Source organism: Berghia stephanieae, chromosome 3 (assembly GCF_034508935.2).
Source record: "Berghia stephanieae isolate SIO BIC M18660-M18661 chromosome 3, UCSD_Bste_1.3, whole genome shotgun sequence".
Lineage (NCBI taxonomy): Eukaryota > Metazoa > Mollusca > Gastropoda > Nudibranchia > Aeolidiidae > Berghia > Berghia stephanieae.
The window spans coordinates 24,651,046-24,663,179 of NC_088362.1; the positions used below are offsets into that span (position 1 = coordinate 24,651,046).

The window sequence follows — 12,134 nt, forward strand, 5'->3', positions numbered from 1 at the left end:
ACTACTATACTACTACTACTACTACATACTACTACTACTACTACTACTACTACTACTACTACTACTACTACTACTACTACTACTACTACTACTACTACTACTACTACTATTATACTCTACTACTACTCTACTACTACTACTACTACTACTACTACTACTACTACTACTACTACTACTACTACTACTACTAACAACTACTATTATTATTTATTATATTATTATTATTATTATTATATTATTATATTTTTATTATTTTATTATTATTATTATTATTTTATTATTTTATTATTATTATTATTATTATTATTATTATTATTATTATTTATTATTATATTATTTTATTATTTTTATTTATTATATAACAATTATTAATCTCTGGGTGGGGACCTGACCTCCAATAGCGGGCAGGGGGGGTCCATACTGCGTCTTCTATCCCCTTATATCTGTTATCCAACATGCTTTCTGTCTTTGTCTCGGAATGAGATTACTTGGTTTTGTCCTGGCACTGGCCGGGATCCTAGCTGGGAGGGAAACAGTCAAATGCATAGTTATTGTTTTGGGAGATGATATTTTTTTCCTTGTAAATCATCTCTCTGTTATGTATTATTATTTTTATTGTGAATGTATAATGTAAGCATTTGAGTGTGTTCCTCTTTGTTGGATTTTGTGCTTGTGTCTGGATGAGACTTGTAGGTGATTTCAAACTAAGTACATTGGTGGTATGCTCTTGGAATCTACATCTGATCCCTATTTGTTCTCAATTCCCCTTTGTCTTACTTGTTCTTGGGTGTTTCAATTGTAATTCTAGAACTTTTTACCATCCCATTTTCTTCCTTTTTACTGGCGCTGATATAACCTAAATGTGTTGTAAGCGCCGTAAAACCCTTAAAAACAACAAAAACAAACATTAATCTATTCTGATAATTTGTATTTTCATAAACCCAGGTGTTGCCAGAACTGTTTCCAGTGAATCAACGATCGGCCCAGGGTCTTACTACTACTTCGACAGCAACACAATCCCACGGGCACAGCAATGCAAATATGACTTCCCCTGGGACAGTTTGCCCAAGGACTGGACTACGGCGGTCAAGCTCAGGGAAATCACTAAACGACGGAAAGAAGAGAGGCAGAGTTCATCAGGTGGGTGATGGGGTTGCCTTCGTAAACTAGCAGATCTGCCTATAGATAGTATGCGCTTGGCTAAGAAGCTCATAACATTGCCATCCGGAAGTATAACGGACCAACACACAAAACTGTGTGTATCGATGAACGTTTATAGTCAGGTTATTACAGTTCAGTGAGCATTACTCATAAACGCGGATGGAGAAAAAAACAATAACAAAGACCTGAGTGACGTCATCTTTGAACTATCTATATGAAAACGTATTTGGGGTTCCTGTCCTCCCATAGTGGGCAGGGAGGCACTTACTTTGTCTTCTATACCACTATATCTGTTTTCCAATATTATGCTTTCTGTCTTTGTCTTGGAATGAGATTACTTGGTTTTGTCCTGGTCCTGGCCAGATATCCTAGTTGGGAGGGAAACAGTCAAATGTATATTTAGAGTTTTGGGAGATGATATTTGTTATCTTGTAAATCATCTCTCTGTTATGCACTGTTTTATGTTTTGTTTCTATAATATATATGATTTATAAACATTTGAGTGTGTTCCTCTCAGTTGGGACTGTGCTTGTGTCAGGATGAGACTTTTAGGTGATCTCAAAATACTTTGATAGTGTGTTCTTGGAATCTACATCTGTTCCCTATTTGTACCATTCCCCTTTATCTTACTTTTCTTGGTTGCTTTAATTGTAAATCTAGAATGTTTGACTATCCCATTTTCTTCCTTTTTACTAGTGCTGATATGACCTTAATGTGTCACAAGCACCGTAAAACCCTTAAAAACAAAAACATAAAAATTCGTAGGGTTTTTTTTAGGGGATAAAAATTGTAGGCGCTATAGTTAACTTTACAGCTCATTTGCGGCACTGTACTGTGGCTGACGCCTGGGTTATTCCAGTCTTCCCTTGGAATAGACCCTAGAGACAAATTTCCCTTAAGGGATGAATAAAGGGAATTTTATGTTTAGTTTATTTCATTTTAACTGTTAAGTGTTGCTTTTGCTAGGGACCCTCTGCAAAGCGCTTTGAGCATGTTTAGTGGATATTTCGCTACCATATAAAAGCTCAATTTTTTTTTTTTCCTATTTTTTCTAATGCCAAAAGTCAGTGTACAATAGAAACTATGGTTCCTGAATTAAATCTTGTATTTAACATGTATGTTATTGTTTCAGGTAACTGGAGTGCCAGTGGCTACAGTAGCAGTAACCGTCAATCCCTGGATTCGGACGCCAAGCCAGGTGTACCTGGCATGCCCTCCCATCTGGCATCCCAGTATTCCATTGGACGGGATTCAGGCCGTGACTCTCCCATAGAAGAAAAGTAAGTTAGGTTAGGAATGAAAAAAGTATAGATTATGTGGTCTTGGAGTGTGACACTCGCCCTCGGACCACTGTTTATTTATTTATTTATTTATTTATTTATTTATTTATTTATTTTTCCATTTGAACCAATTTGACTCTATGGTACGAGTCTCTCTCGAGACAGTGCAAAGTTAGGTCCTTGGAAAAGACTTTTAGTTATATTCTCTCACTGCACTCAGGTGTAAAATAACTACACAGCGATGCAATGTCTGTCATTGAAAATAATTATATCAGAACATTAGCCGTCATTTATTCCTCTTACAAGTTAAATGTTGCTGATGGCTTTGGATAATTCGTAAAGGGCTTTGAGCACATTTAATGGATATTGTGTTATCTGAAAGCTCAATTTAATATTTTTGTTGCTGTTGAGAATTTGAATTGAAATGATTTTCCATCTTTATCCATACAGAGATGGTTTGGACATCGGATACATGGGTGATGCTGCCAGCATGGAATCCATCTCAGATACCAAATCTACGTCCAACACGGATAGCGATGACTGGATCAAATCTTTGGCTGAACGGGCAGCAAGTCGAGGGGACGTCACGTCCACCAGTGCCGATGCTTTGGCTAATCTCTCCCGATTGACAAAGGAAAATATTCGCAATTTGGATATCCTCGTTCCAGGTCGATCCCCTCGTCATCGGATGCCTCAGATGGATTTGGATGAGGACGGAGAGTCATCCGTTTATTCCCTCGACCAGGATGGATTCTACACTTCCTTCCACAACGACAGCGGCTTGAGAAGAAGCTCCAACAATTTACTGGAAGAAGACGAAGACCTGATGATGCCAAGGATCAGAGAATGCAAAAGTCTTCAGAGCATGTCAAGTAGTTTTAGCACATCAGATAGTAGCGCTTTATTCAGATCATCCAGCAGTACAGGGAAGTTGAACTCGGTTTCATTGATATCTCAAACTTCTCAAGATTCGTCCTCCCAGGACACAACCTTGGATGCCACCCAAGCTGAAGAATCGGAAGCCTTGGACTTGGAAAACTATGGGGTAGAATATGGTGAAACAGGCACGATCAAACCAGCAAAGAATAAAACAAAGAAAAAAGTCCCACCTCTTCCACCTCCCAGGACTTCAAGCTGTTTGAAGAGCTCTGCAGGAAGTGTCGACAGCCCAGATAGTAATTCTGAAATTCTCAACAATGGCGATTCAAGCCCTACCCTTTCAGAGTCATCCGATCAAGAAACAATCTATGCAAGGCTTAAAATGAAAACACGAATTTCAGCGCAAGCTATTCCTTCCCTGTGTTCTAATATGATCAGCGATGATGAGGATGCATTGTCAAAAGATACAATTTTGTCCGCTTCTCATGAGCGTTTGAATGCAGAGGCAAGTGAGATAGAAGAAATACTCCATGGAGGCAAACTACCAGGTACTCTTCCTAGAGTGAAAAAGTCTCTCCCAATTAAGAAAGAATGGGACGACTTTGAATATCCTGCCAATTCCTGGCCTCGGCTGAAGAGGACTGGTGAAACTCAACAACAACAGGGCATTCTTAAGACGCCTGAAAAGGACAAAGGGAAATTGCCAAACCCGCAGAAGACATTGAACTTTGACCCTGTGGTGAATTTGTATGACTCGTTCACTCCTGGTGGGAAACAGTTGCCTCTGTCTCGTATGTCGTCCTCGGATGAATCTCCAACGTCCCCGCCCTCCGATTATTGCATCAGCTCCTTCGGTTCTTCAGCTCTGACAAGTGACAAGATTGGGGTCAAACTTGGGGTCAAGAACAGCCTGGACGATTCGAAGCAGCACAAAATTACTCAGGTAAAGTTTTCACTTTGCCTTAATCACCTTTATGAAAATATTTTTATGAAACAGTGCAACAAAGTAGAAAGAAAAATACAAGAATTTTTTTTTTTTAAATCACCCTGCATCGATTCCCAGTCAAGGCAGGCTTATTTTATAAAAATGCATTTTTCCTTGTATTATTCTTTCTGCCTTGTCTGCCACTGTTTCATAAATACTCTTTTAAATCTTTATATTACACCAGTGCCTCTCCCTAATCTGTTACTTACCTTTGTGGAGGATCTTATCTGTTGTTGATTGATTCAGGAGTGAAAGATGGCAATGTGGTCTTGTGGTATGACATTGTCTTCAGATCCGATGTTTCATGGGTGCGAGTCCTGCTCTGAGCTGCTCGTAGTTCTCCTTTGAAAAGGTTCTTGATTCCACACTCTCTCACCATACTCAGGTGTAAAATGAGTACCTTGCCATTAACAGCGTTGTCTGTCTGAAAATAATTTTGTAAAATGGCCTTACAGATATCATGTCTCTTATACACGTTTAGTGTTGCTCGTGGCTAGGGACCAGATCTTGAACTGTTATAAGCAGCCCACACCCTGAAAATAGTATTATGTTGATAGTTACCAATGGTGTGTACCTTGTGATTCATTAAAATGTAGGGTTAGGTAAGAGTCAAGTTTTTTTGGGGGGTTAAAAAAGTAGACGAGTGGACTGCAAATTTTAATTACTATCTGTTCATAAAAATATAAATATATGCAGTTCCATCCCCCCCCCCCCCCCCCCAAAACTGCTTTGTTATGGGTCAATCTAAAAAAACCAACTCATTTTCAGTTCATTTGAAATTATTTGTTTGTTTCCTTTGTCCTTGCAGAATTCCAAGAAATGGGAGAATCGTGTGTCATCATCCACGCCAATAGCAAACTCCAGCAAATCCTTGATTCCAGACTTTGACAGCGCCAGTGCCTCTAAAACTCAAAAGACCTCGAACCCAGACAACCAGTCGTCTTCTTCATCTTTCCTTGAAAACCCATCTCAGGATAGTTTTTACGGGTTGGAAGACACGAAACCACTGGGATTCTTGGACAAAAACGCAGACATCCAAGGCAGTACCAGCACCATAGCCCTGTCTGATATCGACAATGCTAGTCTAACCCACGTCAGCGAAACAGATTCTACAACATCTGGATCTATGTTGTCCCTTAACTGGGACACTGACAACACACCTAATGTCACTCCCCTGCCAACGCCAGTTCGTCAACATAAAACTTTACACTGCACTAAAGGAATGCCGTCATTCAATGATCTCTCAGCTCCCCCATCAGATGTAGATTCCACATCATTGAAACTAAATGTTATTCCAAACGATTCAAGAGCAAAGGAATTAAAAGATTCACCAGATGCTTCGTTAATCACTCCACCACCAATTTTATTACAAGCACCATCACTCTCACACCCTTCACCATCAGCAGCATCACCACCATTACCTCCACCACCATCATCATCATCATCATCACATCAACACCCATCTAATTCAAGTTCTCACCACAACAGCCAAAACAATGCCAAACCTCCCCATGTGCCATTTGATGATAGACTTAACAACAACAACAACAACAACAGCAATAAGAACTACAACAATAACATTGTAATAAATTCCAAATACAAATACAGCAGCGAGTCTTCCTCTAGTGACAACAACAATCACCATCAAAACAATTCATCTCGTATTGGTTATCCGACATCCACGCCAAGAATGTCCAAATCAAACAGCTGGTCAGACAGTAAGGACAATTCGAGCAGCTCCTGGCGTCCAAAGAAAAACGGCATCCAATCAAATTCATTTCAATACAACTCATCCTGGTCTGGGGGACCTGCAGCAAATAAATACCAAGTTAGAATAAGTCACCAGAACAGAAACCCAACTCAGCAATCGGCCAACTATCTTGAACGACGCAGAAGTAGTCCTGTGGCAGTGGAAGAATTTAACAAAGCTGAATATAACAACAACAATAATAGCAATAATAACAATAACATTAGTAGTACGAGAAACAATGTTGATAATGCCAGCCAAAGGCGTATGAGTGGCAACGCCAATCTATTGAGCCCAACAGACAGTGGGTTTGGATCTACACCTTCTGTTGCTAATGCCAACCAGTCAACTCTGACACACAAAGACTCTATTACGTCTTATGATTTTCAGCAAGCTTCCAATAGATCTTCATTACCATCTTCCTCTTCCTCCTCCAACTACAATAATCCAATTTCTTCCAATTCAAATTCCAAAGTTCCACAGATTAAGCAACCGTTACTGAATAACGAGCCATCCAAAATTTCCAATTCTCCGTCTGCCTATCACAAATATCATCCATCAAACAAAGTTGAATCAATAGTCAAGCCTTTGGCAGCAAGTCACTCTAACGATTCACTCAGCTCTCACAGTTCATCCTCCTCATCGTCTAAACATCCCTTTTCACAAAATTCCAACAAAGATTACACCCGGCCTGTACTTCTACGTGGTAGTTCAAATGAATCATTAAAATCAAACAGCTCAGCAGGAAGAACAGATTCATATCGAGCAGCTCAATTGTCTGAATATGACGACAGAACAAGCCTTCTCTCCAAAAAAGAATTGATTCCAACTAAAGTCAAAGAAGGAGAAAGACAAAAGTGTAACAATAGTAAATATAATACAAGATCACATTCAACATCATCGGCTAATCCTTCCACTGTCTCATCCAAAGGAGGTCGTACTTTAACCAAATCTCTATCCACACTGACTCCTTCCTCTTCATCGCTTAATTCAAAAATTCCACAAAGTGCTCTTATGACTCCAGCTTCTGTCTTTGATCCAGACGTCTTTAGCAGGGCTGATTCCTATCGTTGTGCAATGCAAAACTCAGAAAATGCTGAACAAAATAGCAATCCAGGAAGAAATAGTTCATACCGGTTTGCCACGGCAGAGGAGGATATTGTTTTCAATAGTCGCATGGATTTCTACAATAATATGTGGACAGGATCTTCTGGTGGGACAAGGGATGCCAGACGTATGGGAATAACAGACGTTGACCAGCTAAAAAGTTTTGATTCAAATCTGGAGCCTACAAATCAATCCAACCCTGAAACCGTCCATTCGAAGAAAAGGTTATCGGTCAAGGAACCAAGTCAGTCTCCAGCTGTTCAGTTACGACAGTCGGCCAGATCAAATTCCAAGGACAACAAAATGAAACAAAAAACCCAGTCTTCATCTTATATTCGATTCGATCCAATTTTTGAAAGTCGTGAGGACATAAGAGCATCTAAAGAATCCCTCCGCCCACCTTCCATCACTTCCATTAGAACTTTAACAAAGACAGAATCCAATGATGCCCTCGCGGCAGAGACTGCCTATCTAATGAATTACAAACGCTCGTCAAAATCACCAACTCGTAACAGACGATCAGGTTCTCAAGGTCGTCGTAATAGCGATGAAAAGCCTGGGTTTTTAGGTACTTTAAAAACGACAATTAAATCAATTGGAGGAAGCAAGGGTGACAGTTGAAATGTGATTTTATTTGTTGAATTATTGTAGTCATTCAGAGCCATAAGGCCGATAGAGCCAGAGTTTATCCCAGTTTCTATAGCATTAAATGGACAAAAGCAATTGCTTGCTATGCTTTGGAAAGGATGTTAGCCTATCACAAAGTACTTTCCATCAGATCTTACAGACCCAGCTACCCAGTCACTGCTGGGTAGACGGGTGGTCAGAAAAATATCTCGACTTCAACAGCATCAATCTTAGTCCATTTGCATGTGAAGCAAGTGCTTTACAGTTTATCAACTGAGCTATCCGTTATTTGAGGGATGGGTTTTCTGACCAAATTTTTAAATACCGAGCTTTTTTTCAGAGTACAGCAGTTAACCGGTTAATTAGGTATCACTACCCAAAGGTAGATTCTAGATCCCTCCAAACTGGCAGCAAGTATTTTGTCTTGATTATTATCATGTTGACACCCAACTTAAATCTTTGGTGTTCAAGACGAGTGAAAATTGAACACATTTGATGCTATTCATGTGAACAAAGGGGGAGTTAAAAATTATTTTGTTGATTTTTTGTTATGATTTACTTTCATGTTATTGTTGCTTTTGTTTTGTTGATTTTTTCCATGTGATAATTCTTTTGTTGTGTTTTAACAGGGTAAATAATTTAGACCGTTGATGGTACATGTATGTGTAAAAAAAAAGAAAGAAATTAAAAAATAATAATTATAAATTGACCAGGAAACCTACGATGTAGCTGCTAAGTGTTCCTTTTTTAAAGGAACAGATTTATTGTCTTTAAGTCTACGCTTTGTGATTAATTAATTTTTAACCTTAAAAATTGTTTTTCTAATTATCTCCGATTCAAAAGAGCCTGGAGCGCTGTGTTGAAACATTGAGCAATATTTATTTATTTGATTCATTAAAAAAAATCCTACTTATTGTTTACACCATTGTATTTAAGCAATTGCTCGACATGTTACAGTGTTTTGTGGTGGAAGTTTTCTATGTAATTCAAAAAATTTAATTGGTTAGTATTTATTCATTAATGAGTCTTCATAAGGCCCATGGATTCTGTTTAACCTGATTTCTATAAGGTTAAAGTTGTTTTGCTGAAAGAGGAAACTTATTTTTTTTCAAAATGTGAATCAGCTAAAACCCAATTACTTTGTAACATCAGGAAATTGAATGAAGACACAAATCATAGTAATTGCTATGTAATCTGTGAAGGTCAAAGGCATTGCCACGGAATTTCTATTGATGTTTCGTTATTTCGGTGACAGATTCTGTCATATTACTACAGTTCAATAGAAACTCTTCGTTGGTTTTGCTAAATGATCTTTACAAAATTCAAATTGTTAAATTGATTCTTGCTTAAGCGCTTATCAAACGTTGCATCAAATGTCCTCCGTCTTATTATAGTGATTGGTTATTATCCATGTGCAAATATATGCAAGTCTGACATCCGAACCCAATTATGGGCCTAGTTTAACATTGTTGTAATGGACAATATAATGCGGCATTTTTTTAGATTTCCATTACAACAATCAGCCCATAAGGAATTGGGTTATCAGACCTGCAAATAAGTGCACGTTGGTTATTATATTATGTTCTCTTTTTTTTTTTTAATTATAAATTATTGTCCTGTCTAGTTGGAAGCAAGTAATTGTTACTGTCCATTTCCAATTTGTTGAAACTTAAAGGTTTTGGAATTACTTTTTATTTGAGGAATACAATTCCTAATGCGTCAAGTTATGCTTCTACATCCATCTCATATCGTTTTCACAAACATGCTCGATATTAGAAATATCATAGGACTCATTCACTTTTACTTCCACGACTCACTAGTCTGGGACTTTGTGGTACTCACCTTAATTCATTATGATCTCAAAGACACGTAGATGATACCAACTGATCTTACAAGTTCTAGAATAACCTTCAATGTTATACATGAATAACAATGTGAAATTGAATGTAAGCTTCAATTTAATAAACGAAAATAGATAATAAAAAATGACTATACTGTAACAGGTCCAAAAAAAAAGAACAAAATACCAATACGAAACATTTCGGGATCAAAACCCTTCTTCAGGCAATGACCAAAAAAAAAAAATCCAATGAAATCATAAATACATGATTAAAAAAACAGATCCATGACAGAGAAAAACCGGCACATCCTTTCTGAATAAAAATCTTAGAATTTCGATGTTTTTGCTGTTAGCCGTAGAAGTAGAAGGGTTTTGAGCCCGAAATATTCTGTGTTTCTTCTTCTTTTTTTTTTAAGCTGTTATATTCATTTTTGTTTATTACTCTTTACAATCCACAGCCTCTAAAAGCTTAGTATCCTGGGTGGGGTACCTGACCTCCCATAGTGGGCAGGGGGGTACATACTGTGTCTTCTAGCCCCTTATAACTGTTTTCCAACATGCTTTCTGTCTTTGTCTTGGAATGAGATTACTTGGTTTTATCCTGGCCCTGGCCGGGACTCCTGGCTCGGAGGGAAACAGTCAAATGCATAGTTATTGTTTTGGGAGATATTTTTTTCCTTGTAAATCATCTCTCTGTTATCTATTATTATATTTGTTATTTTCAATTTATAATGCAAGCATCTGAGTGTATTCCTCTTTGTTGGATTTTGTGCTTGTGTCCGGATGAGACTTATAGGTGATCTCAAACTAAGTACATTGGTAGTATGTTCCTGGAATCTACATCTGATCCCTATTTGTTCCCAGCTCCCTTATGTCTTACTTTTTCTTGGGTGCTTTAATTGTAATTCTAGAACTTTTTACTTTCCCCATTTTCTTCCTTTTCACTGGCACTGATATAACCTAAATGTGTTGCAAGCGCCGTAACTGGGTGGGGATCCTGACCTCCCATAGCGGGCAGGGGGGTACATACTGTGTCTTCTATCCCCTTATATCTTATCCAACAAGCTTTCTGTCTTTGTCTTGGAATGAGATTACTTGATTTTTTTCTGGCCCTCGTCGGGGTCCTGGCTGAGAGGGAAACAGTCAAATGCATAGTTATTGTTTTGGGAGATGATATTTTTTTCCTTGTAAATAATCTCTGTTATGTATTATTATATTTGTTATTTTTAATGTATAATGTAAGCATTTGAGTGTATTCCTCTTTGTTGGATTTTGTGCTTGCGTCCGGATGAGACTTACAGGTGATCTCAAACTAAGTACATTGGTGGTATGCTCTTGGAATCTACATCTGATCCCTATTTGTTCCCATTCCCCTTTGTCTTACTTTCTCTTGGGTGCTTTAATTGTAATTCTAGAACTTTTTACTATCCAATTTCTTTCCTTTTTACTGGCGCTGATATAACCTAAATGTGTTGCAAGCGCCGTAAAACCCTTAAAAACAAAACGAACAAGCGCCGTAAAACCCTTAAAAACAAAACAAACAGCTTAGTATCACCTAGACAATTGAATTCAATAGTCTGATGTCACGTCGTGGTTCTAAACAAAGAAAATCAGTACTTTATATTCTCCATGCTGGCCAGAACTTTTGATGTCTTGTGATCAGAATGTATAATAGTCAAAACATGATCATATTTATAATGTTTTTTCTCCTCTGGATACACCTTTATGCTCGTCGGAGAAATATTTCATATCCTGACCTCCCATAGTGGGCAGGGAAGTACATGCTGTGTCTTCTATCCCCCCATACCTGTTTTCCAATTGTTTCCTGTCATTGTCTTGGAATGAGATTACTTAGTTTTGTCCTGATCCTTGCCGGAGTTCCTTGACTGGGAGGGAAACAGTCGAATGTATAGTTATAGTTTTGGGAGATGATTTTTTTCCTTGTAAATCATCTTTCTGTTATGCATTGTATTATGTTTAGTTTACATATTATATTATATGATTGGTAAACATTTGAGTGTATTCCTCTTAGTTGGGACCTGTGCTTGTGTCTGGATGAGACTTTTAGGTGATCTCAAACTAAGTACTTTGATGGTGTGCTCTTGGAATATACATCTGTTCCCTATTTGAACAAATTCCCCTTTGTCTTACCTTTTCTTTTGTGCTTTAATTGTAATTCTAGAACTTTTTACTATCCTATTCTCTTCCTTTTTACTGGCGCTGAAATGACCTTAATGTGTTGCAAGCGCCGTAAAACCCTTAAAAACAAACAAACAAATATTTCATAATGGCGTCTGCCATTGTTCCGATAGTTTAAAGCCAGTTACTAAGTTACCATGCGTCATTACGAGGGAAGTGACGACATGACTGTTGAAGCGTATTGGTCCACCTCATTCCAAATGGCTGGTGCTGTCCGGGAAAAGCTTTAAGAATACAATTCCCATCTATAATTCCATCCAAAATTTTAAATAATAAAAGAATTAGCAATATTTTTCTCCCATAAAAAAA

General features: G+C 37.9%; 1 protein-coding gene across 1 annotated transcript in view; it reads left to right on the plus strand.

The window, feature by feature from the left end:
* Positions 1-9,772, plus strand: part of LOC144967409 (uncharacterized) — a 76,880-nt gene extending 67,108 nt beyond the window's left edge. Inside the window, exons 5-8 of the mRNA XM_078904575.1 lie at positions 946-1,140; positions 2,294-2,441; positions 2,892-4,263; positions 5,114-9,772. Of these exons, the coding sequence (XP_078760701.1) occupies positions 946-1,140; positions 2,294-2,441; positions 2,892-4,263; positions 5,114-7,780 (4,382 nt within the window). The 3' untranslated portion in view covers positions 7,781-9,772. The remainder of the gene's footprint in view (positions 1-945; positions 1,141-2,293; positions 2,442-2,891; positions 4,264-5,113) is intronic.
* Positions 9,773-12,134: the final 2,362 nt, after the last annotated feature.